This window comes from Balaenoptera acutorostrata, chromosome 13 (genome assembly GCF_949987535.1).
Source record: "Balaenoptera acutorostrata chromosome 13, mBalAcu1.1, whole genome shotgun sequence".
Lineage (NCBI taxonomy): Eukaryota > Metazoa > Chordata > Mammalia > Artiodactyla > Balaenopteridae > Balaenoptera > Balaenoptera acutorostrata.
Genome location: NC_080076.1, coordinates 60,254,199 through 60,281,596, shown reverse-complemented (window position 1 = coordinate 60,281,596; position 27,398 = coordinate 60,254,199). Strand labels below are relative to the sequence as shown.

General features: G+C 40.1%; 1 protein-coding gene across 1 annotated transcript in view; it reads left to right on the top strand.

Moving 5' to 3' along the window:
- Positions 1–27,398, top strand: part of L3MBTL4 (L3MBTL histone methyl-lysine binding protein 4) — a 308,033-nt gene that overhangs the window by 62,157 nt on the left and 218,478 nt on the right. Inside the window, exons 5-9 of the mRNA XM_028162388.2 lie at positions 5,671–5,775; positions 6,842–6,977; positions 8,726–8,817; positions 10,287–10,441; positions 11,527–11,603. Of these exons, the coding sequence (XP_028018189.2) occupies positions 5,671–5,775; positions 6,842–6,977; positions 8,726–8,817; positions 10,287–10,441; positions 11,527–11,603 (565 nt within the window). The remainder of the gene's footprint in view (positions 1–5,670; positions 5,776–6,841; positions 6,978–8,725; positions 8,818–10,286; positions 10,442–11,526; positions 11,604–27,398) is intronic.

Below are 27,398 nucleotides of genomic sequence, written 5' to 3'. Positions count from 1 at the left end.
AAGTGAAAACCCACCAGACCAAACAAATGAAGAGGAAATAGGCAGTCTACCTGAAAAAGAATTCAGAGTAATGATAGTAAAGATGATCCAAAATCTTGGAAATAGAATGGAGAAAATACAAGAAACGTTTAACAAGGACCTAGAAGAACTAAAGAGCAAACAAACAGTGATGAACAACACAATAAATGAAATTAAAAATTCTCTAGAAGGGATCAATAGCAGAATAACTGAGGCAGAAGAATGGATAAGTGACCTGGAAGATAAAATAGTGGAAATAACTACCACAGAGCAGAATAAAGAAAAAAGAATGAAAAAAATTGAGGACAGTCTCAGAGACCTCTGGGACAACATTAAACGCACCAATGTTCCAAATATAGGGGTCCCCGAAGAAGAAGAGAAAAAGAAAGGGACTGAGAAAATATTTGAAGAGATTATAGTTGAAAACTTCCCTAATATGGGAAAGGAAATAGTTAATCAAGTCCAGGAAGCACAGAGAGTCCCATACAGGATAAATCCAAGGAGAAACATGCCAAGACACATATTAATCAAACTATCAAAAATTAAGTACAAAGAACAAATACTAAAAGCAGCAAGGGAAAAACAACAAATAACACATAAGGAAATCCCCATAAGGTTAACAGCTGATCTTTCAGCAGAAAATCTGCAAGCCAGAAGGGAGTGGCAGGACATATTTAAAGTGATGAAGGAGAAAAACCTACAACCAAGATTACTCTACCCAGTAAGGATCTCATTCAGATTTGATGGAGAAATTAAAAGCTTTAGACAAACAAAAGCTAAGAGAATTCAGCACCACCAAACCAGCTTTACAACAAATGCTAAAGGAACTTCTCTAGGCAGGAAACAAAAGAGAAGGAAAAGACCTACAATAACAAACCCAAAACAATTAAGAAAATGGTAATAGGAACATACATATCGATAATTACCTTAAATGTAAGTGGATTAAATGCTCCAACCAAAAGACATAGACTGGCTGAATGGATACAAAAACAAGACCCATATATATGCTGTCTACAAGAGACCCACTTCAGACCTAGAGACACATACAGACTGAAAGTGAGGGGATGGAAAAAGATATTCCATGCAAATGGAAATCAAAAGAAAGCTGGAGTAGCAGTTCTCATATCAGACAAAGTAGACTTTAAAACGAAGACTATTACAAGAGACAAAGAAGGACACTACATAATGATCAAGGGATCAATCCAAGAAGAAGATATCACAATTGTAAATATTTATGCACCCAACATAGGCGCACCTCAATATAAGGCAAATGCTAACAGCCATAAAAGGGGAAATCGACAGTAGCACAATAATAGAATGGGACTTTAACACCCCACTTTCACCAATGGACAGATCATCCAAAATGAAAATCAATAAGGAAACACAAGCTTTAGATAATACATTAAACAAGATGGACTTAATTGATATTTATAGGACATTCCATCCAAAAACAACAGAATACACATTCTTCTCAAGTGCTCATGGAACATTCTCCAGGATAGATCACATCTTGGGTCACAAATCAAGCCTTGGTAAATTTAAGAAAATTGAAATCGTATCAAGTATCTTTTCTGACCACAATGCTATGAGACTAGATATCAATTACAGGAAAAATCTCTGTAAGAAATACAAACACATGGAGGCTAAACAACACACTACTTAATAACCAAGAGATCACTGAAGCAATCACAGAGGAAATCAGAAAATACCTAGAAACAAATGACAATGAAAACACAACGACCCAAAACCTATGGGATGCAGCAAAAGCAGTTCTAAGAGGGAAGTTTATAGCAATACAATCCTACCTTAAGAAACAAGAAACATCTCAAATAAACAACCTAACCTTGCACCTAAAGCAATTAGAGAAAGAAGAACAAAAAAACCCCAATGTTAGCAGAAGGAAAGAAATTATAAAGATCAGATCAGAAATAAATGAAAAAGGAATGAAGGAAACAATAGCAAAGATCCATAAATCTAAAATCTGGTTCCTTGAGAAGATAAACAAAATTGATAAACCATTAGCCAGACTTATCAAGAAGAAAAGGGAGAAGACTCAATAGAATTAGAAATGAAAACGGAGAAGTAACAACTGACACTGCAGAAATACAAAGGATCATGAGAGATTACTACAAGCAACTATATGCCAATAAAATGGGCAACCTGGAAGAAATGGACAAATTGTTAGAGATGCACAACCTTCCGAGACTGAACCAGGAAGAAATAGAAAATATGAACAGACCAATCACAAGCACTGAAATTGAAACTGTGATTAAAAATCTTCCAACAAACAAAAGCCGAGGACCAGATGGCTTCACAGGCGAATTCTATCAAACATTTAGAGAAGATCTAACACCTATCCTTCTCAAACTCTTCCAAAATATAGCAGAGGGAGGAACACTCCTAAACTCATTCTACGAGGCTACCATCACTCTGATACCAAAACCAGACAAAGATGTCACAAAGAAAGAAAACTATAGGCCAGTATCACTGATGAACATAGATGCAAAAATCCTCACCAAAATACTAGCAAACAGAATCCAACAGTACATTAAAAGGATCATACACCATGATCAAGTGGGGTTTATCCCAGGAATGCAAGGATTCTTCAATATATGCAAATCAATCAACTTGTTACACCATATTAACAAATTGAAGGAGAAAAACCATATGATCATCTCAATAGATGCAGAGAAATCTTTTGACAAAATTCAACACCCATTTATGATATAAACCTTCCAGAAAGTAGGCATATATGACAAACACACAGCCAACGTTGTCCTCAATGGTGAAAAACTTAAACCATTTCCACTAAGATCAGGAACAAGACAAGGTTGCCCACTCTCACCACTGTTATTCAACATAGTTTTGGACGTTTTAGCCACAGCAGTTGGAGAAGAAAAAGAAATAAAAGGAATCCAAATTGGAAAAGAAGTAAAGCTGTCACTGTTTGCAGATGACATGATACTATACATAGAGAATCCTAAAGATGCTACCAGAAAACTCCTAGAGCTAATCAATGAATTTGGTAAAGTAGCAGGATACAAAATTAATGCACAGAAATCTCTTGCATTCCTATACACTAATGGTGAAAAACCTGAAAGTGAAATTAAGAAAACACTCCCATTTACCATTGCAACAAAAAGAATAAAATATCTAGGAATACACCTACCTAAGGAGAAGAAAGACCTGTATGCAGAAAATTATAAGACACTGATGAAAGAAATTAAAGATGATACAAATAGATGGAGAGATATACCATGTTCTTGGATTGGAAGAATCAACATTGTGAAAATGACTCTACTACCCAAAGCAATCTACAGATTCAATGCAATCCATGTCAAACTACCACTGGCATTTTTCACAGAACTAGAACAAAAAATTTCACAATTTGTATGGAAACACAAAAGACCCCGAATAGCCAAAGCAATCTTGAGAAAGAAAAACGGAGCTGGAGGAATCAGGCGCCCTGACTTCAGACTATACTACAAAGCTACACTAATCAAGACAGTATGGTACTGGCTCAAAAACAGAAATATAGATCAATGGAACAGGATAGAAAGCCCAGAGGTAAACCCACGCACATCTGGTCACCTTATCTTTGATAAAGGAGGCAAGAATATACAATGGAGAAAAGACAGCCTCTTCAATAAGTGGCGCTGGGAAAACTGGACAGCTACATGTAAAAGAATGCAATTAGAACACTCCCTAACACCATACACAAAAATAAACTCAAAATGGATTAAAGACCTAAATGTAAGGCCAGGCACCATCAAACTCTTAGAGGAAAACATAGGCAGAACACTCCATGACATAAATCACAGCAAGATCCTTTTTGACCCACCTCCTAGAGAAATGGAAATAAAAACACAAATAAACAAATGGGACCTAATGAAACTTAAAAGCTTTTGCACAGCAAAGGAAACCATAAACAAGATGAAAAGGCAACCCTCAGAATGGGAGAAAATATTTGCAAATGAAGCAACTGACAAAGGATTAATCTCCAAAACATACAAGCAACTCATGCAGCTTAACATCAAAAAAACAAACAACCCAATCCAAAAATGGGCAGAAGACCTGAATAGACATTTCTCCAAAGAAGATATACAGATTGCCAACAGACACATGAAAGAATGCTCAACATCATTAATCATTAGAGAAATGCAAATCAAAACTACAATGAGATATCATCTCACACCGGTCAGAATGGCCATCATCAAAAATCTACAAACAATAAATGCTGGAGAGTGTGTGGAGAAAAGGGAACCCTCTTGCACTGTTGGTGGGAATGTAAATTGATACAGGCACTATGGAGAACAGTATGGAGGTTCGTTAAAAAGCTAAAAATAGACTTCCCTGGTGGTCCAGTGGTTAAGACTCCATGCTTCCAACGCAGGGACCGCAGGTTCAATCCCTGGTTGGGGAAGTAAGATCCCGCTTGCTGCCTGGCCAAAAAAAAAAAAACTAAAAATAGAACTACCATACGACCCAGCAATCCCACTACTGGGCATATACCCTGAGAAAACCATAATTCAAAAAGAGTCATGTACCAAAATGTTCATTGCAGCTCTATTTACAACAGCCAGGACATGGAAGCAACCTAAGTGTCCATCAACAGATGAATGGATAAAGAAGATGTGGCACATATATACAGTGGGATATTACTCAGCCATAAAAAGAAATGAAATTGAGTTACTTTCAGTGAGGTGGATGGACCTAGAGTCTGTCATACAGAGTGAAGTAAGTCAGAAAGAGAAAAACAAATACCATATGCTAACACATATATATGGAATCTAAAAAAGAAAAAAAAAATGGTCAGAAGAACCTAGGGGCAAGACGGGAATAAAGATGCAGACCTACTAGAGATTGGACTTGAGGATACGGGGAGGGGGAAGGGTAAGCTGGGACAAAGTGAGAGAGTGGCATGGACATATATACACTACCAAATGTAAAATAGATAGCTAGTGGGAAGCAGCCACATAGCACAGGGAGATCAGCTCGGTGCTTTGTGAATATCCGGAGGGGTGGGATAGGGAGGGTGCGAGGGAGGGAGATGCAAGAGGGAAGAGATATGGGGACATATGTATATGTATAGCTGATTCACTTTGTTATAAAGCAGAAACTAACACACTCTTGTAAAGTAATTATACTCCAATAAAGATGTTAAAAAATAAAATAACACTAGGAGAATATCTATGTAACATCAGTGCTGCAAGGGATTTCATAGGCTAGATGTGCCAACTGTACAGGAAATAACCGATATATTTTATTACCTTAAAATAAAATTCTCCACAGTCATCATAAAGAAAGTGAAAAGCCAAGTAAGTCACAGATTGGGAATAAGTAACCATTATTATCAACAAAGGATTGTGTCCAGTGTACAGGAAGAGCTCCTTCAGATCATTAAGCAAAAATGGGCAAAAGGAGTAGACGGGGAGTTCACAGGACATAGAGTTTGGCCGATGAACTATTTCAAAGAACGTACAACCGATCAAGGCGTCTTTGAGGGCAAAATCTCCAAGATCAGGCTTCTTTCTTTGGTTATATTATTGAGCTTCCAAACTTGTATGATTGTGTGCATAGACACACCAAGTGTTTTAATATCAAACTGTGAAGATATTTCAGTGATTAATATTATATCATGAAATTTCGTAGGGCCAGTCCTTTCCGGAGCGTGAAAATGGTTTTCAGGTTGGAATGAGATTAGAAGGCATTGACCCCCGTCATCCATCTGTGTTTTGTGTGCTTTCTGTAGCTGAGGTAAGAAATGGTGTTATTGTCTGGGGCTAATTGCAGTGACAGGAGAGAATTTTCTAGAGAATGACGAATTTCAGTACTTTGTCTTATAAACAAGTCCAAGTACCTTATGGATTTATTTTATTCAGTGATGGGTGAAGTATGTTGTTTAATGAAATTTTTTCCTTCTCTGAAGATTAATTTTCTAATAAGTTTCTCATTACTAGTGGTTACTCTTGATTTAATTGGTAAATAGTTTTCACCTGAGGTTGATAAAATCAGTGAATCCCACAATGTTGCTTTTGTCTGTTAAAAGAGACAATTATTCAAGTTTTATCTGAACTAATGAGAAATGTATATGAAAAAATCCATACTTATGAATCATATATTTATATAAATACATGAATTTTATGAAAATTATATAGGGTGAGGAGCCATTGATAAAGTAAATGGCTTATAAAATATAATATTTACTAAACATTTTATGTTATTAAATTGATAAAAGACCTCAGTATTTCGAATAACATCAAACATAGAAAACACTATTCACTTAATTTACTGATTGATTATAGTTATTAAACTTGTATAGCATGTCTAGGAGATGTGTTTCTCAGACTGTTTTATTATTTTCTTTGTTGAGTATGCTGGATCCATATGTTAGAGTTAAGTAAGGTCGTACCCATTTTGTTTTTTGCTGTGTACTTTAGTTTACACTGTTTTGGGATATGAATCCAAGCCAGACAGCAGGAGATGGGGTTTCTGAAAGGAATATTTGCTAGGTATTGAATGAACAAATAAACAAACTTGTCGATTAATGGTTATGTAAATTGACCTCAGATTCCTAGACTGAGTAAAAGGATAGTTTTTTTGCAGAAAAATTTTTGATACTTGAAAGATAGTGTCTAGTTTGTCAGCATTTGTCTTATCCAGATTCATCTATGAATTTGTTCTTTAATATAAGACATTTGGATGTAAAGATTGGTTCATATATATTGATGGTGTTGACAGAATAAATGAATATTTTGTTAATTTTGTGTACACTTCAAATGCATGACTCTTAATGAACGATTGTAAACATTCCGTTTTGCAGGTGTGTGGTTACCGTCTAAGACTTCATTTTGACGGTTATTTAAGCTGCTATGATTTTTGGACTAATGCTGGTTCCCCTGACATTCATCCAGTAGGGTGGTGTGAAAAGACCAAACATGAATTACACATCCCTAAGGGTAAGTCAGGAGGAAAAGACAGTCAGTTTTTTTAATGAAATACTAACAAGAGAGCCTGGTGTGAATTGATTTTCAAAATGAAAGTTTGATCCACAAAAAGCAGTAAGACTACAAGGATATCACTCTTAGAAATAAATAAATGTCTTTCAAGAAAAGCATCAAAGACCATTTAGGTCAAATATTCTGAGGTACATAGGGCAGAAGTAAAATCTCATGAGAGCATTTTATCTTACATAAAGTTTATTAAACTTTATAAGGAATGAAGAAACTAATGTTTAAATTACGGTTGAAATAAAATATTTCACTTAATCAGTGATGCTGTACAGTGAGGAAACTTGATTCACTGTATATCATTTGTTTCAAGCAGAAATCATGGAGCGCAGGGAACTATGAAAGTGAAAAATTCACTGTTTTCTTTCGATGGGAATTAAAAATGTCATCTTTGTCTTTTGTTATGTGGGAGAGGAACTGGGTCTGGCAGACATGACTGAAACCTTTCTTACCTGCTGTCTGCTGGTGAGGTGAGGATTCATAGGTTCGGATGCCAGGGGCCTGTTTCCTTGACCAGCAGATTTGTATATGAGGTCTCCTGCTTGGGTGTTAGACACCTGGCTGACCGTGCAACTTCTGGAGTCACTATATAGTCATTTTATTCTTAGGAAGCAGCTCAGGGTGTCCTCTGGGATCCGCCCCTGAGACTGGCAACAGGGTCCCCTGAGATTGCTGGGTTTCAGGGAGGCTGGAACAGGCCCCAGGCTCATTCACCCCGTGGGTAGTGAGTGTTCGTGGAGCCCTTCCTGTGTGCAGGCCCTGGGGACAGAGCAGTGAATAAAGGAAACCGGCTCTGTCTTCATGGGGCTTTCATTCCAGAGGGGAGGAGGAAGATAAACAGAGAGAAAGGTGCGTGTCTAGCGGCGACAGGCGTGGAGAGCTGAGTGGGGTCCCAGGGCTGCCCTTGCCATAAGCGAGGTGAAGACAGGCCTGGGGTGTGACGTCTGACAGATGCCTGGACGGCTGCATGACAGAGACAGCCAGGTGGCTCCCTGGGGAGGAGCACGTGTCAGAGCCCAGCAGCGGGTGTGGCGCAGACCAGGAATCACAGGAGCGCTGGAGCGGAGAGGCAAGGGCCAGGAGGGAGGAGATAAGTGAGAGGTGTCGCCGCGGCCTTGAAGGCCGTGCAAGGAGTTTGACGTCTATTCTGAGTGTGACACTCAATCTGAGTTTTCCGGAACCTGGTTATTTGGGCCAGCCCCACACGAGCTGCTTTAGGGCACATGGACGGGAGGGTCAGGCATTTTATTGGGAAGCCCGTAAAGACAAGGGCAGAAAGCTGGAGCTGCCACGTGGCCTGGTGGGGAGGGGGTTCTGTCGTCCCTGCAGTGTCTGGCTCCCCCGGGGCTGCTTACCATCAGGCCTACGCTGGCCTCGGGGACGTGGCTGCTTCAGGAGGCCTGAGGGACGCGGGAGATGAGACTCCTGTCAGGCCACCAGGGTACTGATTCCATATTTGAATGAGTTGTAAACTTTGTAGGGAATGACATGCATGGTGGGAAATCAAACTCAACAGTTTGGAATTCCATACATTAAAACAACACTGAAACAGTTTAAAGATTTTAATATAAATCTTTTGTGTCTGCTAAAGGACATTGAATTTATGGCAGAAAACTGAATAAGAATAGTATTGATACATTTATTATGCGCATGGTTACATCTTGTGGGTATTTTGAATAATCCTTCCTTTTATTTAGGTTATAGAAAAGATAAATTTGTTTGGATGGATCACTTGAAGGCCTGCAAATTGCAAAATGCTCCCAAGAAACTATTCAGAAACAGAAATTCTGTAAGTATTTTCTTCCATAGTATAAATCAGATTTTTACTTCAGCTTAAATTTCTTAAAATTCACTATGTGTTCCGTTGTATTTTAATCTTTTAAGAATCCTTAGCTTCCTATGACTTTTCTCACTAAATTTGTCAGTTTCCTGTGGGCATATTTGTTTTTCTTTTAAGCATACAATTAAATAATTAGATGGAGAGAGTAGAAAACTTTACATGTAAAGCTGGCTAAAATTTGAAATGCCTTTTAGAAGGTGTTTCTTTTTGCTTCTAGTGAGTTAGTCGTTTAAATTTAGTTTGATGCCTTGAGACCTGCTGATATGCCAGGTGGGCTTTGACTGTACCTGGTCCAGTTGTATTTACGTGGAATGAAAAAGAGGGTGACGGTTCATATAGATTCGAAGGGTGTGTGAGGATTTGGGTGGCGCACGCTCACCCTCTGTGTCCCAGCAGCCTGACAGGTGTTCAGGAGAGAAGGAGAAAAAGTCGCAGCCCCGCCTCCTCTGGGCCCCAGGTGAGGCCACACACCGCGGAGGGGCGGGAAGCCCCACCACCTGCTGGCTGTGTCCCCTGAGGACAGTCCCCACCCCCCGCCCCGCTTCCCCAGGCTTCAGTCTGCTGCTCTTGAGTCCGTGTTCTACAACTGCTCAACATGTTTCATAGACTCGTATCAAGGAAGAGAGTTAGAGAAATGTGAAAATGCTTTAAAAAAAAGTAATGTGCTAAAGGAAACCAAAAATCAGCGTCCAGTATAGATAGTAAAGAAGTAGGGAAAAAAAACCCTCTTCTAGTCCCTGGCTATCGTGTGTATATTTTCTAAATCCCAGGCCTGGCTAATTATAGCTACAGGAAAAGTGGGGCTTTATCATTGTCACGTTATTATAAATCATAGCCCTTAGTATTTTTAATACTAAAGAACATGTGCAGGTACTAAAATAAGCATTTGTTTTTTTTCAACTATGATTTATTTATGGATAAGCGCATATGTTCCGTAAATGTTGAGAAAGCCACTAATTTCAACACTTGATCCAAGTATAAGTGATAATTTTAGTGCTAAAGAGCATATCTTTAAAACTTTTCCAAATAGTGGTATTTGGAAATATACCACCCATCTAAAGCCTACGGGGACCAGAGAAAATTATTTGATATTACTGTATTCAGTAAATAGTGTATTTTAAAATTAATACAGATTATTCTGTGAACGAAGAGGGCAAATGATGATGAAAGGGGAAATAAAACCTACCTGCACAACAAAAGAGAAAAGCACAGAGTAAAAGCTCGTTTCCTGGGATTCCTTTTTTATGAATGTATGCTTGGTAACAGTCTGTTGGAATATTTTTACTGTCTGGCTTTATTCTGCAGTGTACGTGTTGATACCCTGTAGACTTTTCTGATGCTAAACATGACAGAAGTTTTGACAGTGGCTCAGTCCTGTTTGGTGTCCTGTTTCTCTTTGTGCCTCTTCCCCGTGTTAGAACGGGCCAATACCTAAGGAGTTTCAGGTTGGAATGAAGCTGGAGGCTGTCGACAGGAAGAACCCTTCCTTGGTGTGTGTGGCAACCGTAGCAGATATTGTTGGAGATCGCTTGCTAGTGCATTTTGACAATTGGGATGATAGTTACGATTACTGGTGAGACACCAATGTGCGTTGTATTTTTGTGTGTTCGTGTTTGCCGTTAAGAATTTATGTTCATTCCATGACTGTCACTGTTCTTGCTGTTCTTACAGTAATGAACATGAGGAATCTAGTGGCCGGCTTCTCACTACCTTCCTTTCCTCATGAACTGTTGAATTAAAGAACCCGAGAGAGTTTTTTTTCCATCTCTGAGAGGTTGCCTAATGAGGCCTCATCTGAAATAATGTGACCAGTTCAGGGCACTCCACTATATTGTGTCTAGTTTGTAAGGGAAGCATTTCTGTAAAGAGGAAGTTAAGAACTTGCAGTATTATTTTTTCCTGAAAAATGTTGAACTCAGACTGTCATATTTTTAAAAGGGAAGATTCAGGGAGAGTGGAGTGAATTATTTGAAAGCCTGTGAAGAGCAGAGAAAATGTATGCTCACGATGCCATTAAACTAACATTGCATGATTTAAAAGGATTTTCTGGGTGAAAACCTGAAATATGGAAGAGGGCACGGCAAAAATAATTTTTGTGGCATTTCTTAAGAGCATATCCTGAATAATTGACAAGTCCCCGCCTGAGGCTGTGATTCTTCATGTGCATGGTGGGAGGAGGGGGGCTGTTTTCTTCTTTGAACTAAGAAGAGCATGGATTAATTGCTGTATGTGTCTTAGGTAGTATAGCCTGGGTTCCTGAAAAGGAGAGGGAGGAAATTGTGGGCATGTGGAGTCTGGTCCGTCTTATTAAAATTTGGACTGGCCTATTAATATTTTCCCTTGCTGCTAGCAAGAAGTGGTAGAAGGGGTTTATTAAAATGTTCACTCTCTGGGGAGATCACTGGCAGTTCAGGTCCTAGTCAAACACTTTTTAAAGAAATACTTTTAAATTTCAAGAAGGTTATGTAAAAGAGAAGTTTGGCCACTCAGCTTACAAAATATAGAACTAAAATTATTTCTGTTTCTCTTAGGCTATAAAATATTTTAGCTATGCCATAGTATTTTCCGTGTCATCTCTTAATATCTAGAATGATCATTACTCTTGGATTCTTTCTCTGGTGTTAATATGGGATCTAAAATAGAATCCTGTTTTTGCAGGTGTGATGTCAATAGTCCTTATGTTCAGCCAGTTGGTTGGTGTCAGGAGCATGGAAGAACTCTGATAGCACCCCAAGGTGAGTGGACTGGCAGGGTTCTCTTTGAAGTCATCTCTGTGTGAGTGGCAATGCCCATTCTTATTTCTTTTTATGGAAACCACATTTCAATACAAAGTGTATGATAAAAATATCGTGCAAGATTCTGTGGACCATCAAGGGACCCAGATGTCTGAAATCTGCACATCCTTCCCCATAATGCAAATGGACTGTGTTTATAAAGACAGATTAGGCAGCCATTTTTAAAAATTGCTATTTTTTTATCCAACAAAATGAGTGCAATCACTGTGAACTGACTTTTAAAACTGGCTATTTCCACCTATGTAATTTAACTTATAACCAATGTTAATTCATTAATTGACCATTAGGTTATTAAATGTACTTAACTTTGGAGTTAAATGTAAGAAATGCAGAAACCTAAGAAGTGAGAATTAATAATGAGGGCCTAGACTTGCCAGACTCCTTCACCAAGCCAACTTAGTGGCTCAGCTAAACACTGACATAGGGATTTTCTTGTTATTTATCTGTTTTCTCATTACAGAAATGGAATCTCTCTCCATTTATTTAGTTCTTTGATTTATTTCAGTGGCATTTTGTGGTTTTTCTCATATAGATCTTACATATATTTTGCTAGATTTTATAACTATTCTATTATTTTGAGTGCTAATGTACATGGTATTGTGTTTTTAATTTCAAATTTCACTTGTTCATTGCTGGTATATAGGAAAGCAGTTGAATTTTATATGTTAACCTTGTATCCTGCAACCTTGTTATAATCACTTATTGGTTCTTGGAGTTTTTTTGTTGATGCTTTTGGATATTCTACACCTCTGTGAACAAAGTTATATTTCTTTCTTCCCAGTCAGTATATCTTTTATTTCCTTTTCTTGTCTTATTGCATTAGCTAATATGTACCATGCTGTTTTGATCACTGTAGCTTTTTAGTCAGTTTTGAAATCTGGAAGTGTGCAACCCTCCAACTTTGTTCTTCTTTTTCAAGATTGCTTTGGCTATTTGTGGCCCCTTGCAGTTCTTTATGAATTTGAGGATTGGCTTTTCCATTTCTGGAGAAATGACTATTGGGATTTTGGTAAAGGTTATGTTGAATGTAGATTGCTTTAGGGAGTGTTGCCATCTTAACAGTATTAAGTTTTCTAATCCGTGAACATGGGATGTCTTTTCACTTACTTAGACCTTCTTTCATTTCTGTCAGCAGTATTTTTTAGTTTTGGGTGTACAGGTCTTTTACCTCCTTGGTTAAATTTATTGGTATTTTATTCTTTTGGATGCTGTTGTAAATGGAATTGTTTTATTTATTTATTTTTGGAATTTTTTATTTCTGGCATAAAGAAACACAAATGATTTCATAGTCTGCAATTTTGCTGAATTTGTTTATTAGCTCTAGTAGGTTTTTTGTGTGGATTCTATGGGATTTTTTCATATAGAATTATGCAGTCTATCAAAATAGTAAAGTTCCAAAAAAATTCATATTTCTAATTTGAATGCCTTTAATTTTGTGTCTTGCCTAATTATGCTAGCTAGGACTTCCAGTACAGTGTTGAATGTAGCGGTAAAAGTAGGCATTCTTGTCTTTTTCCTAATCTTAGGGTGGAAAGATTTCAGTCTCTCACTATCAAGCATGATATTAGCTGTAGGTTTTTCATAAATGCCCCGTGTCATGTTAAGGAAGCTCCCTTTTACTCCTAGTTTTCTGAGCGTTTTTATCATAAAAGGGTGTTGAATTCTGTCCAGTGCTTTTTCTGCATCTATTGAGAAGATTGTGTGGGACTTTCTTCGCCTTTGTTTCACGGTGTATAATCCTTCTAATGTGCTGTTGAGTTCAGTTTGCTACAGTTCTGTTAAGAACTTTTGTATCTGTATTCATAAGGGGTATTGGTCTGTTGTTTTCATGTCATGTCTTTGGTCTGTTCTTTTAAATGCTGTAAATGGAATTGTTTTCTTAATTTCATCTTTGGATTGTTCATTGCTACTTTGTAGAAATACAATTGATTTTTGTGCAATGATCTTATACTCTGAATTCATTTATTCGCTCTAATAGTTGTGTGTGTGTGTGTGTTAGGATTTTCTATATGCAAAATTATGTCATCTATAAGTAAAAATACTTTCACTTCTTCCTTTCTGATCTGAATACGTTTTCTTTCTTCCCTGAACCCTCTGTCTAGACCTCCCAGTGCATGTTGAACAATAGTGGCAGGATCAGACATCCTTTTCTTGTTCCTGATCCTAGGGGAACGCTCCGTCTTTGCACATTAAACATGATGTTTGCTGTGAGCTTTTTGTGGATGCCCTTTATCAGATTGAGGAAGGTCCCTTCTATTCCTAGTTGTTTTATCATGAAAGGGTCGTCCTTTATTCTATTAATATGGTTTTATTACATTTATTGCTTTCTATATGTTGAAACAATCTTGTCTTCTTGGGATAAATCTCGTGTGTGTGTGTGTGTGTGTGTGTGTGTGTCTGTGTGTGTATAAATATATTTTTTCTTACATATTGCTGCACTACTTGTTTAGCTAATATTTTATTGAGGAATTTTGTGTCTGTACTCATAAAGTCATCTACTCTTTTTTTTTAATGCATTAAATACTTTACAAAAAATATTTATTTATTTATTTGGTTGCACCAGGTCTTAGTTGCGGCAGGCAGGCTCCTTAGTTGCGGTTCCAGGGTTCCTTAGTTGTGGCATGCGAACTCTTAGTTGCGGCATACATGTGGGATCTAGTTCCCTGACCAAGGGTCGAACCCGGGCTGCCTGCATTGGGAGCATGGAGTCTTATCCACTGCGCCACCAGGGAAGTCCCAAAGTCATCTACTCTTTTAAAATGTTTTTATTCCTATTAGAGTATCTAAAGCTGCTCTGAGTGCTAAGGAAAAACAAGATGAACAATAAGTCAAGAAGTTTGGTTATTTAAAACCTTAATACACCATATGATTACTCGTCTTTAGGGGGGACTCAACCATGTTAGAAAGGGGTCCACTCTTATGGTGCTGCAGGGTGTTGACCCTGCACAGTGGCCTTCATTGAACGCCAGGAAGCTTCCCATTTGGTTTGGGAAGTAAATGTAAAATGAAAATTCAAGCAGATTAGCCACTTAATCAAGGTATGATCAAGAGAGTGGAGTGTAACGAAAATATATGCAAAGGAACTGTGAGTAAAAATTGGGTGAAGGCAATTAAAGCTGAGCAATAAGCAAAATTGCTTAAAGCTCGTGATGAGTTGTGATCATGCTGACCTCTAGGTTTGTGGAAAAGCACGAGTGCACCAGAGATGTTAGTCCCTGTTAACTGCACGAGAGGAAAGGTTTGAGGCCGTGGGGTAGAAGGAGCCCTGAGGCAGGATAATAGAATGCTGTGCACTCAGATAGTTCACAAATGGGAATTAAACATGAGATTTTAAAAGAAAAACCTACCAACCCACATGATCTTCATATATTCTCTCCCTTAACGACAAGGCTGGAGCTAGAACTGCTTGAAATACACATATATGTTATGTATTGTATTTTATATATATTATCTATCATATAGACTTTATATTTGTTTATGTATATTTAGAGTTTAAATATAGGAAAAGATAAGAAATTAACATTGTTTGGATGATTTGTTTCTGTTAGTAATTTGGCTCCACAATTTGTTAGCTGTAGTTATTTTACTTAAAGTGAATTTGTGTTTTACACATCATTTATGATTTATGCCTATAGATTTTTACATTAAATTTTATTTTATGGTTGTAATTACATATCAGAAAAAATGTATTTGCTATATTCGTCATAGCTTGTGTGTGTGTGCGTGTGTGTGTGTGTAATTGTACTTCTGAGAGCGATTAAGGCTCTTGAAAGTGGAACAGCATGTGCTGATCTGTATGGTTACCCCTGGTGTGCACTCACATTCTCATAGATTCCCGATAAAAGAACTTCTTCAGAGAAAGAGAAAAAAAGATTAGTTTTTGAAACATGTGACCTATAAATTGTAAAGGTGTTATTTTGCTGATGTAAGTTTAATCCGAGGTGTTACATATTCTACTCAGTATCTTTCTAGAAGGACTAAAAAATATGGCAGGGCCCTCTATTCCTTTAGAAGATGCAATCTGCTGGGATCTTAGTCGAAGTCACAAAATGACAAGAAGGTGTTAGGTAGATGCATAGAAAACCCTGATAATACAGATGTTACATTTGAGGAGGAAAAGTCCCTCTCCAGACGGCTTGCCCGGGCTTCGTAGTGAGGTCCTGATCTTCATCTGGCGATGGGCAGGCCATGTCCACTTAACAGTCACCTCCTTACAAACAGGGGTAAATCTGATCCTTTTGTTGAAGTAAAATCTCCTAGTAGCATAGTTTTAGGTAGTACATCATATAGCCAACTCTGTACAATTAAAAGTTAGATTGGTCTATTAAAGAACATTAATAGATTGTTAGATTGTTAGCTAAAAGTTACCTTTTTTTCTTTTCTAGTTCTTTTGAATGGTATTGCTATTTTAAAAGTAACTCTGATTGCTTTGTATGTATACAAAGTTTCCAGTACACTTTATGCTCAGAGTGACTTGTTTACCAGTTAAAACAGTGGGTTTTTTCAACAGTCTTGTATGTGTGAAAGTGTGTTCTGTAGTCAGCGACAGGGGCCTCCACCCCAACGAGCTTCCCGCTCAATCTGGGCAGGTGGACCGGGAGCCCTGCGGACCCTGTTGACTGACAGCAGGGCCACGTCCCCCTGAGGGATGGTGTCCTGCCCTGAGATCCTCTCCAAATCTGTTGTCAACTGAACTCAAATTCAGTTCAGCAAACATCATCTCCACAGTGACTTCTGTGTTTACAGAAGGTGGAGAACCAAGTAAGAATAAAACATGATTCTTGCCCTGAAGGAAGGGATCTATTTATATTTTTGTAAAAACTTTATTGAGATCTAATTCACATACTATACAGTTCATCCATTTAAAGTGTAAGATTCAGTGTGGGTTTTTTTTTAAACATATTTACAGAGTTGTGTAACCATCACCACAATTTTAGAAGGTTTCCGTCACCACAGAAAGAAACCCTGAGCCACTTAGCTTTTATCCCCACCTTCCGTATTCCCTGCAGCATTTGGAGACCATTAATCTACTCTTTGTCTTGCCTCTTCTGAATATTTCATGTAAATAGAATTGCATGATATGTGGCCTTTTGTGTCTGGCTTCTTTCACTTAGCATAATGATTTTAGAGTTCATCCATGTTGCAGCATGTATGAGTACATTGTTTCTTTTTAGTTTCAAATAATATTCATTGTGTAGATAAACCACAATTTGTTTATTTATTCGTCAGTTGATGGGCATTTGGGTTGTTTTCACTTTTTGACTCTTTCAGATACTGCTGCTGTGAATATTTGTGTATGAGTTTTTGCTTGAACATGTTTTCAGTTCTCTTGCATATAGACTTAGGAGTGAAATTGCTGGGTCATATAGTTAATTCTACGTTTGCCTTACTGAGTAGTTAGTGAGTAATTACTTATTGACTCTTCACCACAGGAGCTGCTCTGTTTTAATTCCCATCAGTCGTGTGTGAGGGTTTCAGTTCGTCCACGTCCTTGATGACGCTTGCTGTCTGTGTTTTGTTTATAGCATCATAGTGACTGTGAAGTGGAATCTCATCTTGGGTCTCATTTTTCTTGAATGCCCAATACGATGTTGTTAGCGAACCCAGGTCTGGCTGCTCGCCGCTCGAAAGCCAATTCTCAAGAGACAAGTGTTGGTAGGAAAGGAAAGGTTGCTTTATTTCGGAGGCCAGCAACCGGGGGAGAGGGTGGACTCCTGTCCGAGAACCAACTCCCGATTGCTGTTCAGGGGCAGGGGCTTTCAAAGGGGAGTTTCAGGGTTGTATAGGCAGAGGGAGGGAGCGGAACAGCACAGTCGGTTCTGACAGTCATCTTGAAATCAGTAATGTGGTGGTCTGATCGGCGTCATCTTGGTTGTTTTAAGTACAGTTAATCTTTAGTTCCAAGGTTTGTTCCCATTTCTTTGAGGCCAGTTCTCGGAACTGTGGCAGCTTATGTCATGGCTTCAATCGGTCATCATGTAGTTGTCCTCTTCCACCTGGTGGGGCTTCATTATCTGCAAAACAGCTCACAGGAGATGGCGCAGAATGTTATCTATAGCCCTTAAGGAGGAACTGAAGGTCCTTGACTATGCTTAATGACTAAGCTATTATTATTCAGTCTCCTTTAACTGTTTTCCTCTGTTTCTGCATTTTCTCACTTCTCTGATTAAACTTATTCTTTGGCTAAAGTTTTTCCACAGACAGAAGGCAGGCTGAGGACATGGGTGGGGGGCAAGGAACTGCCCAAGGTCCTGCTCCGTTTCAGTGTCACACATTTATCTGTTTTCATGGCAACTTTGTGAAGCTTTTGTCAGTGATTTCAGTTTCATAGTAGAACTGAGGTACAGAGAGGTCAGGTCACGGGCCCTGGACCTCTCACGTGGCGGGCTGGGGGTTTGGGAGCACTCCCTGTCAGTTGGTCTCTAGAACTCCCTTGCCCTTTCTCCTTCACCACCCTGCGTGAAGTCTGATGCACATGGGCTTCTGATGGTAATGGAAGGAAAGCTTTCAGGAACACAGGAGAGGGAGAGGTTAATCCTAACCTCGTACGTGGGTGTCTTCACATTGGAAGCAGTGTTTGCATTAGTCTTTGAAGGATGTGAGAAATGGGGTGGAAGAGAATATTCTGTAGAAGGAACAGTGTGCAGGAAAGTAAGACGGCAGGAAGTTCCTGGCAGATTTAGGAATTATCGGTGTTATGAGCAACGTGCTGGGCTGCAGGGTAGGGGCTGGGGGAGGGGGAAGAGGAGGTGAGAAGTGACATAGAACATTAGGCTCACACTGATTAGTGATTTGTAAATGTTTTTACTTTATTTAAAATATGAAATAGTTTTTAAGATTCAGAAGAGTCACGATAACAACAAAAAAAATCCTCCTCCTTTGCCAAAACATTTGAGATTAAGTTGCCAATATGCACGCTTTGCCCGTCACCCAGTAATGTCCTTTATGAAAAAAACAAATAAGCAAACAGAAAAACAGATTTACTCCAGGCTCACAGGTTGTGCTTACTTTTCATGTCTCTTTAGTGTCCCTCAATCTGCAGTGGTTCTTCAGCCTTTCCTTGACTCTTATGAACTTGACACTTCGGTGGAGTACAGGCCGGTTGTTTTGTAACATGCTTCTCACCTTGGGCTTGTCTGGTGTAGTGGATGTGGGTTCTGCACCCGGGGAGGAGTGTCCCAGAAGCATTGCTGGGTTCTCACGGCATCCCTTCAGGTGGTGCACGATTTCACGGCCCCTTTGCTGTTGACATTGACCTCGGTCACTTGATTACAGTGGTGTGTGGCAAGCTTCTCCACTGTAAAATTACTCTTTTTCCTTTTGTAGTTAATACGTATTTGCTGGAGAGTGACTTGAGATTATGGAAGTACTCTGTTCCTCATCAAACTGTCACCCACTAGTTTTTAGCATCTGTTGATGTTCATGAGATGAATTAGTTACTAATGTGATATTTGCCAAATGGTGATTTTCCAATTTCATTATTCCTTCTATATTTATTAGTTGACTTATGCTCCCCATGATTTATTTATTCAGTTTTTATAATCTGTTCCTATCATGATGTGGGACCTTAGTCGGGGGAGGGTGGGATGGAAAGGCTGGTGAGCAGCCTTTCTTGACCTCAAGGAGCTGACAGTCTACTGGGGCCTGTTTGGTGAGTTTATAAATATTGTTATAGATGATAGCAGTGAAATTAGTCAGAGGTAACACCTGGCCAGAAAGAGAAAGACGTGCTTCACTGAGAAGATGATATGAAGGTGTACTGCCCCATAACAAATTACCATGAAGTTTGTGGCTTAAAGCAGTACAGGTTTCCTATCTTACAGTTCTGGAAGGCAGGAGTCCAAAATGGATTTCACTTCAGTTTTGGGATATTTATGAGGAATTAGTAGGATGGGTAGATCAAGGCCATTTTATGAAAGATCTTTAGAAGCTGGAGTGAGGAGTTTATAGTCAAATCTGTGATGTAACTATGGTTAAGCATTTATTTGGCAATAGTAGGCCAGATTAGAAAGGAGGCTGGGATGACCACTAGGGAGATTCACTGTACATGAAAATAAGGAGCGTGGGCCTTAACCAGGGCTGTGGGTCTGGGGCTGGGGATGGGTAAGGCTCTTTAGAATTGCTGCTTACTTGATTTGGCAGGTGACTGACTAAGCAGACCTGTATGAGCTCTTTATTCAGAGTTTCTTGTGGTCTGCAGGGCTCTGGGAATTGATGGGCCACGGAAATAAATTGGGTTCCTGACCTAGCAAGGCTCTCTTTTCTTGTAAATATTGTGTTCTACAGTAAATGCATTTTAATGCAATAGCAAAAAGCCTTCCAAAGCAGAAAAAAAATTAACTTGCATATTTTGCTAACTGCGGGACAGCTTTCTGTGGCCATTTGATTCAAGGTGCCATACTGTTTTATGTTGTTGTGTCTGCGCCTCAGGTGGGCGGCACGTGGGATATTCTCAGACCAGGGCTCAAACCCGTGTCTCCTGCATTGGCAGGCGGATTCTCAACCACTGTGCCACCAGGGAAGTCCCTGGAAATAATTTTTAAGCATTAGGTAAATACTTCTAGATTACTCTCCATATAGTTTTTTTCTTCCAACAACAATATTAGAAAATTCAGACATTAAAAAGAAAAAAAGGGCTTCCCTGGTGACGCAGTGGTTGAGAATCTGCCTGCCAATGCAGCAGACACGGGTTCGAGCCCTGGTCTGGGAAGATCCCACATGCCGCGGAGCAACTGGGCCCGTGAGCCACAATTACTGAGCCTGCGCGTCTGGAGCCTGTGCTCTGCAACAAGAGAGGCCGCGATAGTGAGAGGCCCGCACACCGCGATGAAGAGTGGCCCCCACTTGCCACAACTAGAGAAAGCCCTCGCACAGAAACGAAGACCCAACACAGCCATAAATAAATTTAAAAAGACAAACAAAAAAAACCTATGATAAACCAGAATAGAAAAGAGCCTTAAAAGAAAAAAAAAAAAAATGGAACAAGACAAGATCTCTCAAAATATAGGCACAAATTTTCTGTGAAGATCTTAAATTTTGTTTTTTTGCTGTTGAGTTGTATGAGTTCTTTATATATTTTGGATATTAACCCCTTATCAGATAAATGATTTGCAAACATTTTCTCTTATTCAGTAGGTTGTCTTCTCATCTTGTTGATAGTTTTCTTTGCTGTGCATAAGCGTTTTAGTTTGATATAGTCCCACTCATTTTTTTTTTGCTTTCGTTGCCTTTGCTTTTTGTATCAAATCCAGAAAATCATCACCAGGACCAATGTCAAGGAGCTTACTGCCTATGTTTTCTTCTAGGAGTTTTAAGGTTTCAGGTCTTAGCATTCATGTCTTTAATCAGCTTTCCAGGGTTCTATAATGTAAATTAACTTGCTCCCTACTGGCATTTCTCTGTAACAGATTTATGTTTTGCATTCTTAGTTACTGAATGTTAAATCAGTTTTCATTCACTTATTTCCTTTTCACACTTCCAGGAATTTTTGTTCACAGTTCTCATCTGCTTTTGGCTTTTTACCTGTTGTCGTTGTGACTTTATGTCCTTGTATTAGTTTTATTAAATTTTCTTGTATAACCTACATTTTATTTATACTTTCTTTTTATGTTCATTTCTCCTTCCACCCGAGTTACTCTCCCCAAGTAGATATTGGGTTGGCCAAAAAGTTTGTTCGGATTCTTCTGTAAGACGTTACAAAAACCCTAGCGAATTTTTTGGCCAACCCAATAGCAGTTGGTGGTAATCCCTCCATGTTAATTACCATGAGCTAACTAGCATATCAAACCACTTCATACATTTTAGTGCCTTAACACATTAAAAATTGATTTCTTGCTCCTGGCATAGTACAGGAGCTCCTGTCATAGTACAGTAATGGTTGATAGGGGTTAGTTCTGCTCCATTTAATTACTCTGGGATTTGGGCTCCCCCAGGTCCTTGGGAATCTTTCTATCTGACCTGAGAATGGAAGAGGACTGATGGTTACACATGAGAGGGGTTTGGGGCCAAACTCAGAAGTAGCTTATTACAATCATTTCTACCCACATGCATTGGCCAGAACTCAGTTACATAACTGCATTCAAATGCATGGGAGTAAAGGAAATGTAGTTCAGCTACTTTCCCAAGAGGGAAATGAACAATTAGCCATTCTATGCTATGCATATTTTGCTAATTCCCATATAATTGCATATACACACACATGTACACACTCAGACACTCATATGTTCATGAACCCATGTCTTTTTTTAGATTATTGCTTGTGCTATAAAAATGGGCTTATATTATGTACATCTTTTTCCATCTTTTTTTATGTTGCTCAACTACATCTCAGGGCAAATCTCTTCCAACTCATTTGTTATAGTTCTAATTCTTTATAAAGCCTACATAATATTCCACGATGTGTTGTATCAAAATTAATTCAGTATTTTCTCTGTTGATAAGCGTTCATTTACAAATGCCTTTATTGATACTTTGGTGGCATTTAGAAGGGAGCAGAGCTAAATATTCTACATTTTTAAGTTGGAGGTCTAGCATTCAAACTTGTTGTGAACAAATGCTAAATGCAAGTTTATTTTCAGAAATAAAGCTATAATGATTGATAATTTGGGAGATGATGGAATGTACTTTGTAGGAATAACAGCAGTTTGTTTCTTTAGATTCCCCAGAATCAGTTGGCTGGACATACTTATTAGCAAATATTCTAGATGTTTGAGGAGCACATAGAAATATTTAGCAAGCTATGTTCTGATACCAAATAACTACTTAAGTTTACTTCATAATTTGTAAAGCTAAAATTACATTAGCAAAATTTACAATATAAATAAATCTTTTATTTAATTGCAACATTAACTATTAACTTGTTTTAGGCAAACAAAGAATTACTGTATTTTAAATGGCATTGTACTCTTTCCTGTAGATAGATCCTACTGGCATAAGGAAGGTGAGAGTTCAGAGAAAAACTAATTAAGTGCCTGCGAAGAGTGAGGTACCACTAGAACCTGAGGGTGTAACAAAGAATGGTAAAGACATAACGTATAAGGATCATTATGTTAGTCATAGAATATTACTCAGTGAAATATTATGTAGTTAGTGACATTGAGAGAAAAATAGGAGCGAAATAAACAATGTGTTTTTCTATAATGTTAGCTATTGAGAGACAGACAGACAGACAGACAGAGTGAGACAGAGAAAGAGGTGATTAACCCGGTCTCGAATGCCTGGGCTGCATTAGGTGCTGTGGGAGCCATGCACGTTTTGAAGACAACTCTGCTGGGAGCTTGGCCAGGGTGGCACAGATTGGTTGCTTCCCGTGATCTCTCTTTCCTCAGTCTATGCTGAAGACAGTTCCTCTCAGCCATCATTTGAGCAAAATGAGCTCTTTGACACATGCTTGAGATACTGATGATCCACACCATAGACCCGGGAGTTCTCCGTGTGCTTTAGCATGTGATTGACGCCAAGTAGCAGATCTGATGTCCTGTTATAAATATTAGGGAGTCTAATTTGTATTCTTTGGCCAGAAAGGATATTTTAACTTTAGTTGTAATGAGCTGAATATGAGTCCAGGACTTCTGGCCCTAAGGTACCGTCAGTGTGAGGTGAGTTTCGATGTGTCTTTTGAAAACCAAACTGGGGGGACCTGAAGTAGGCTTAACCGTGATTGTCCTCACGTCTGGTGGTCAGTGGTGTACAGTGTCTGACCCAGGATGATTGGTGGTCATGCAGTGTTAAGATGGTTTTCATAACTGGCCCCTCTGTGTGCAGAAGCAGAGGGCAGGTCCCAGTCAGTGGTGGCTTTTCTCAGTCTCTACCATTGGGAGGCCCAGAGTCTGGACAAGTCCCTGCTCTGCCTTGTGAGCGCTGCCTGAATCAGTCTCTCAAAATGATGGCGAAACCCAGTCAGGCTTCCCTGGTTCTGGTGGTCCGGCCCTCGTTGCCTGCTGATGCTGGTGCTTTCTCCTGCCGTAGTGCCCGGCAGCCTGCAGAGCGTCTCTAGGCCTCAGAGCAGCTCTCGGCAAGTCTTGATCTCTGCAAATTGCAGGTCAGGAGACCTGGGCTCTAGCTTTGGCTTCATTATTAGTTGTCTTGCCTTTGACATGTCACTTAAGATACCAGGTCTCACTTTCCTCATCAATAAAATGAAGAGTTAGATGAAGAGGACTCTTAAGTCCTTCCAGCATGTATTTATGGTCAGTGTTCTGTCTGTTCTTATTGAATCTTCTTGATAAGACTCTTAGCAGAGCCCTTTTTATTGCTGGTTGTTAAACAGCACTATTGTCCATTACTTAAAAATTGCTTGTCCTGGGACACCAATGGTTTTTGGTTCTGGAATTGGCCCCTGGTATAACTATTGTTGTCTTGCTTCCATGGGACAGGTTACCCAGACCAGAAGGTTAGGAACGTAAGGACTTGTGCTATTTATTCATGATCCCGGCTCTTTAGAAGGAAGGATCCGGTGGCAGAATTATGTTTTGATTTAGGCTGTTGTTGTAAGAAGAGCCTGTAACCAATCTCACCCTTCAGCTGGCCTTTCTTACGTGGAAAGTTGAGGAGTGCCATTTGCCCGCACAGATGCCGCAAATCAGATGCCTTGCCTGGGCTCTGTCCAGGCTGCAGTGCTGCCTGGGAGCCGAGCGAGGGCTGATTCAGGAGCGTCATCCTGTCCTAACGGTGCCCCAGAATCCCAGCAGCGCCAGCGGGAAAGCAGCGTCATACCAGCTCCAGTCACCACGGTATTCAATGCAGACTTCTCAGGAAATACATTTCATTCATTTAACAGATATTTACCAAATAGTTATTGTGTGATAACGACAGCACTGTTCTAGCTCAGGGAAAATAGCAGTGACGTGAATAAATTTCTGTCAGAAGGCAGTTATGTTCTAATGGGCAAGAGAAACATGCAAAACATGAATAGTTAGGGGGTCAGTGCTGTGGAGAAGAATAGGGCGGGTGATGCGGTGGGGAGGGGCACGGGCGGTCTCAGGAGGTCGTGACACTGGAACAGCAGCTTAGGGGAGGGGGGTATCTGGGGAGTGGGGAGGCGGAGGGGGGGAGTCTCCTTCGGGAGGAGAGCTCGAGGGGGAGGAGGCCGTGGCATCCGGTGGCAGCAGAGGGGAGGCTGGCTGTGCGGGGCCTGGGGTCGGGTGAGGACCTGCTTCTTTCCTGAGTGATGCAGGCAACCCTTGGAATGTCACGATTTAGGAGTTTTCACTTATGCTTCCCTTGGTTTGGCCTTGAGTTTCCCTGAGTGTGTATCCTCTTTAAGGGCTTTTCTTGACTTTAGATCCCTTGAACTCAAAGCTCTGGAATTGACCTCTGTACCCCCAGCTTCCTGACGCCAGGAAGGAGGCGGGCATCGCCCTTTCCAGGAGGAGCCCCACGGCTTCTCCGGACGTGGTCCTCAGCCTTCGGAAAGGGTCCCCGAGCCCTCATCTCCTCCGCACGCCATCCCCCTAGGCTGCCATCTGCCCGAGGACTCCTTTCCCCCTCTCTCCCTCTTCTCCCCACGGGGAGGCCCGAGGCACCCGGCTGCACCCTGTGTGTGGTCCCCGGTCCCCTCCCTCAGGTCCGCCATACCTGTGCCCGGTTTCCTCCCACTGTTGCCCGTCCCTGACATTTCAGACTCTCAATAGTGTGGGATGCGGTGGGCTGTGAAGAAACGCGCTGACACCTGTAGCCCTGTCTCCCGTCCTCTGCCCGCGTCCCCTCCCCGTGATCCTGTACCTTGGCCTCCAGGGGGAGCTCGCCCCACCGTCCTGAGGCCTGGAGGATGGACGCCCTAGAATACTGGGGGAGCAGTGATGAAGGATGTGGGCAACTGAGTGAGACATCACTCTTCAAATCCCATTTCCTCTCCATCCTAACTGTACAACACCGGGTGAACTGCTCAAGCTCCCTGAGCCTCACCTGTAAAATGAGGAGAAAAAGGTGTATGTGAGGAATAACTGAATTAGTGTGGGTGGAGCAGGCATTACAGTGTTACCAGTAAATGGAAGCCAGTTAGACGTGGTTTTCTTTTCTTTTTTTTTTTTAATAAATTTATTTATTTATTTTTGGCTGCACTGGGTCTTCGTTGCTGCACGCGGGCTTTCTCTAGTTGCAGCGAGCGGGGGCTACTTTTCGTTGCGGTGCGCCGACTCAGGGCTGGGCCAGGAAGAGGACAGTGGGAATGGGTGGTGTTTGCAAGACTCCCGGGGCTGGAAGCCGCTCTTTACTTCCTTGGGTTCACTGAACAGTGAAGATAAACCTAATGCATGTGTTTCCTCTTTTTTGCACATGCATAGCTCATTTCTAGAGAGTCGCACAGAGGCAGTTAGTACTTAAGAATCACTTAAAATAGTCATAGTCTTTTATTTTCACGTATTGACCGCATAAATCAGGGTGGGATTGTCCCTCTCGTAACAGCAGCTGGGTTTCTCGGGGAAGGACTAGTTGCTTCCTCTCTTGTGCACCATGCATTCCTCCCTCAACCCACCACACGCTGGTTTCCTTTGTCACCGTTGCCCTGAATCTGCTGGTCAGGTCCCTGGGCCAGGAACCTGGAGCAGGCAGAGGGGAGCCAATGCTGAAGGGGCAGATTCAGAACCCACGCAGGAATGTGGAGGCCCAAGATACAAGGAATGAGTTTGGACGGTTTTTAAACATATGAGCTATAAAGGTAAATGCAACTGCAGAAGTAATTATTGAAATGTAAGTTATGTAACATAACTCACATAGAGAAGGACAAAAATCAAAAGAAATCCTACAAGAGTTTTCTAAAAAAAAAAGTCCAGCTTAAATGTGTTTACAGAAGTTAGATAAAGCAAACCTGTTATGAAAGTAAATGTAAATGATTTTTAAAATCCACTTAGGAGGTGTTTAACAGATACACCTGAAACAAAATAATATAAAAGTAAAAAAGATGGGCAAAATTTTATCAGACAAACATAAACAGAAAATAACCAAATGGCATACAATTTAATTTTTAGTAAAAAGGAGAATTTGAGGCAAAATGCAATAAATGTGTCCAAAAGGTAAAATTTCTCTATATTAAATAAAAAATGCAGTTAATATTGAATATTACATATGCTTTTGTATGTTAAACATTATAACGTCAACATGTGATGCAAAATATCCCAAGATCCAGCAGTTTTACTCCTGGTTGCATTCCAACAGAAATGTATACTTCTGGTCCCTGCAAAAAACGCGCTAGAATATTTGTAACAACACTTTCTGTAATAGCCCCCAAATTAAAACTCCTCAAATGACCATCACCAGTAGAAAGGATGAATAAATCGTGAGATACCCCTGAATGGAGTACTATACAGCAGTGAAAGTGAACAACCCTCACACAGCAGTCTACAGAACCTTGAAGCCAGACTACTGAGCAAAAGCCCAGGACCACAGATGAGCACAGGCTGTGTGATTCCGTTCATACAAGGAGAAAAGGGAATGAGCAGAGCTCATCTCAGAGGGCAGAAGCCGGAACAGGTGGCTCCCTTTGAGGAGAGTGGGGCCTTGACCAGACGGGGGCGGGATGGGGACGGCGTGTCCCATGTTCTGGTTACGTGGGAGCGTTCACGACACTTTCTCAATCTGTCCACTTGATTTGTATATTTTTTAAAAATATTTTTTATTTTGGCAAAACATTTAAATGTGAACAAAAATTTATCAGAAGTACTGGAAAACTGTACAGAAAATTTATTTTGCAGATTCCTGCATATTGCTTCAGGCTTTTTGCTTAAATAAGAAATAAAC